Here is a 4,316-nt window from a genome sequence, read left to right on the forward strand (position 1 = left end):
TTCCTTTGACCTCATGATTCTCATTTGCTCTGACATGCAGTGTGAGCTGTAGGGTCTTATATAGACAGGTGGGTGGCTTTCCTAATCACGGTCAATCAGTATAATCAAACACAGCTGGACTCAAATGAAGGTGTAGAACCATCTGAGGGATGATCAGAAGAAATGGACAGCACCTAAGTTAAATATATGAGTGTCACAGCAAAGGGTCTGAATACTTATGACCATGTGATATTTCAGTTTTTCTTTTTTAATAAATCTGCTAAAATGTCAAAAATTCTGTGTTTTTCTGTCAATATGGGGTGCTGTGTGTACATTAATGAGGAAAAAAATGAACTTAAATGATTTTAGCATATGGCTGCAATATAACAGAGTGAAAAATTTAAGGGGGTCTGAATACTTTCCGTACCCACTGTAAATAGTGTGTAGAGGGGCTTCGACAGTACCTCTCCACATCAAGACAAGTTTTGGAGCACATTTCTACAGCAAAAATATTCAAACAAGTTGCATTCAGTAGCTTTAAATAAAGGATCTGAATATTTCCTCCACTACTGGTGCTAACATGCAAACTATAGTCAACCAGAGGCAGAGCAGGAGCAGGTCTTCACAGACACGGGTGTGCGTCTCAGACTCTGACAAACAGAAGCAGGGCAGGATACAGTTTTAGTCCATGACTATTTTGCTACAAACATTTACCCACCAGTGTGGCAGGTGGTCTTCTGAGATTTACTCACTAAATGGAAAATCTACCAGTTTTTGACTCCTGGTGGGTGTTAACTTCTGACCCTGTTTGCAATTTATATAAAAAAAAACCCTTCTGTTTTAATTACTTTAATCATAGTAATGGTGTAACATGTTATACGATGATACTGTGAAACCACAATAAGACAGTTATCATACTGGGAAAATCTCACACTGTTGCTACCCTACTTCTTACCTGTGTGGACCTTCATGTGGACCTGCAAGGCCCTGTTCTCTGTGAAACCTTTTCCTCAAGTGCTGCAAGGAAACGGCCTTTCACCAGTGTGGATTCTTAAATGGGCATTCAAGTTTGACCTTCGTCTGAATCCTTTCCTACAGGTGTCGCAAAAATATGGCTTCTCCCCTGTGTGGATTCTTAAATGATTCGTCAAATGTGAGCTCCACACGAATCCCTTACCACAAGTGTCACAAATATACGGCTTCTCACCTGTGTGGATTCTTAAATGGGCATTCAAGGTTGACCTCTCACTGAATCCTTTCCTACAGGTGTCGCAAAAATATGGCTTCTCACCGGTGTGGATTCTTAAATGATTTGTCAAATGTGACCTCCGTTTGAATCCGTTCCCACAAGTGTTGCAAATAAACGGCTTCTCACCGGTGTGGATTCTTAAATGGGCAGTCAAGGTTGAGCTCTTAATGAATCCTTTCCCACATGTTTTACAAGAATATGGCTTGTCACCAGAGTGAATTCTCATGTGGTCATGCAAGTTACCACTTTGTGTGAAACTCTTCCCACATGTGTTGCAAACATGTGGCTTCTCACCGGTGTGGATTCTCTGATGGGTATTTAAAGAACTATTACAAGTGAAACTCTTCCCACATGTGTTGCAAGAATATGGCTTCTCACCTGTGTGGATTCTCAAATGTTGGTTCAAATTGGACTTGCGTCTACAAGTTCTCCCACAAGTGTCACATGTGAAGGACTTGTTACCTGTGGTAGGATCACACTCAGTCTGTGACATGGGAGAGTTGTCCACATTCCTACTGTCACTGGTTGATCCTGAGTCTACATGCTGGTTTCCTTTCTGATCCTGGCTCTCAGCTACAGGGGAGCTGTGAGAGAGGAGCTGCTGGTCACTGTCTGGTTCTGGTTCTGGTTCACTGTGGTCACTGTCCTCATCAGTAGCAGTCAACACAAAGGGATTGCTCTCCTGCTTCAGTCCAAGCTGCTCTCCCTCCTGACTGCTACGGACGTCCTCCTGTTCCTCTTTAATCTCTGGAGGCTCTGGGTCCTCTTGGTCCAGACTGGCGTTCCTCTCCTGGTCACAGAGCTGTTGGCCAGCCACAACCTCCTCCTTACAGACATGTTGCTGTGGCAGCTCTGGAGGGACAAAGGGACACAGGGAACAGGTCACTGATGTAGTGAGAGAGAAAAACAAAGTGCTGTAAAGCCTGTAGAATGTGTCATCATTTTCACACTGATGCATGAACTCAAAATGTGATTAAATTAGGAAATTCAAATAACAGCAACTCACTCTTTAGACTTTAGAATAAAAATTAAAACATTACAAATTAGCAAATGCAGCAACTTCATATCAGTCAAAACTCAAATTTAGTACAGTAAATACAATTTTAAAAATTCAATATAATTCAATTGTATTTGTAAAGCAACAATTCACAGCAACAATCTTCTCATGACACTTTCACATAGTAAGGTTTACACGTTACACTATTATAGCAAAAATCCAACAAATCCCCCTTCAGTGGCACTGGGTCACACTAGGGAGGAAAAACTCCCTTTAACAGAAGAAACCTCCAACAGACCCCGGCTCTTGGTGGGCGGCCTTCTGCCTCGACTAGTTGTGGTGAGTGGATAGAGGAGAGAGAGAACAGAAAGAAAAGCATCAAGACAACAAACAAACACTGGACAAGTCGATGTGACTGTTCATCAAAAATGTTCAGCTGCAGAGGAACACGAGTTAGAACATGTAATGGTGGTATACAGAAATAAGATGGAGAGAAGAGTGGAGGAGGAGCCCAGAGCATCATGGGAGGACCGCCATCCTACGCCTAAAACTAAGAGACGGTACACCAAACCAAACCAATCCTAGAATTCATGTCCAATAATTTCATAGACAGCACTACATGGGCAGAAATGAACACCATCCTGTGGAATAAAACAACTGGTATAGTTAAACATGGTGAGTGTCAAGAGGACAGCCCAGGCCCAGCTGTTCCCTAGCAGTGACTAAGAGGGTTGTCAGCCTTATTCCTAGCCTCATCGGTCCTTATGGTGCCATTTAATTCAAAAGACAAAATCCAGGGCACTTTTTTTTAGAAGAAGAGTTAATCATCAGACTTCCTTGAAGCGCTCTGTGAGCCACGTGACACAAGGAGCAACTGATTGGTGGGACTTTTGCACCAGAGGCAGAGAATGGAGCTAGGTTCGGACAGGTGGTTTGAAGGGCAACTGGGCTGAGAATGGATGAGAATGGGCTGAAGGAATTTAGGATTCTGGTAGGGAATTTGGAAACATGGAATGTGATGGTAGTAGTGAGGGTTGGTGTGTAGTGCAAAGGGGAAAACGTAGACTGACGTCGGAGTCCAATTCATCTGATGGCCCTGAAGGTGAGATACACAGGGGGAAAATTATTAAAAAGGAAGGTGGAGTTCAGGGTGGTCTTTAAGTTGAGTCAGGAAGGGATGTCCTTCAGTGAGTGGAGCCCCCATAAGCTTGACTAATAGTGTGCATAAATTACTGGTCAAAGTAAAAAGTATGTGAGTCATAAGGGGTTCATAATGATAGTTACTGTCCTTCAGTGGAATGCTAGAAGTCTTATTCCAAATGGGCTGGAATTCAAGAGCTATTTAACAAAATTACAATACAAACCACAGATATTGTACATTCAAGAAACATGGCTGAAAAAACAAAGTACTGTGTACTGTGGCTTTAAGAAAGTCACGCTACTTCCCGTCTTAGTTTGCGGGGAAAACAGGTTCTGAAGAGTTTGGAAGCACACGGTTTTCTTACCGTAGGTCTGTAACAACATGTTTCCTTTCGACAGTATTCACATTTAGTTATGTTATAACTTGTGGAATTTGCTATGTTCGTTTTCTTTTGAGCCGCTAAATTAAACCAAGATATTATATTATTCTTGCAATCGTTGTGGAAGTGGACTTTTATGTGGCTCGCTGAAGTGAATATGATGCTGGAAGAGGAAGAAACATGTGCAGGGAGCGAGTAAGACACGTTTGCTATCCTTAGAAAATTCAACCTCCACAAGTAAAATTGCAATAAATGACAAAGACAGCAAATCTAATGGCAGAATTGTTTTCCAAAACATATAGTAATGGAAACCTATCATTACAAGACAGACTATGCAGGACTGAAACCATCAGACAATATTCCAGTACTGTAGAAGTTAATGATACACAGAATACAGACTTGGATTTGCCTTTTACTATGTCTGAATTCATCAGGGCTTTAGCTAAAGCTAGAGTTTCATCCCCTGGAAAGGATGGTGTTTAGAAAGTAATGATAGCACATTTAGGGGATATTTCATTATCTGGAGTGTTGGACTTGTTTAATAAAATTTGGGACACAGGACAAATTCCTG

General features: G+C 41.8%; 1 protein-coding gene across 1 annotated transcript; it reads right to left on the bottom strand.

The window, feature by feature from the left end:
- Positions 1 to 397: 397 nt before the first annotated feature.
- On the bottom strand, positions 398 to 2,556 carry LOC109959767 (zinc finger protein 501-like). The gene has a single exon (XM_020599389.1). It carries the CDS (start codon positions 2,184 to 2,186, stop codon positions 990 to 992), a length of 1,197 nt encoding a protein of 398 aa, XP_020455045.1. The 5' UTR covers positions 2,187 to 2,556; the 3' UTR covers positions 398 to 989.
- Between the last annotated feature and the right edge of the window lie 1,760 nt (positions 2,557 to 4,316).

This window comes from Monopterus albus, unplaced genomic scaffold, assembly GCF_001952655.1.
Source record: "Monopterus albus unplaced genomic scaffold, M_albus_1.0 scaffold40.1, whole genome shotgun sequence".
In the NCBI taxonomy this organism is placed as follows: domain Eukaryota; kingdom Metazoa; phylum Chordata; class Actinopteri; order Synbranchiformes; family Synbranchidae; genus Monopterus; species Monopterus albus.

Bases quoted from the DNA above. Each gene is read 5' to 3' on its own strand.
- LOC109959767 (XM_020599389.1), bottom strand. From the start codon at position 2,186: ATGCATCAGTGTGAAAATGATGACACATTCTACAGGCTTTACAGCACT.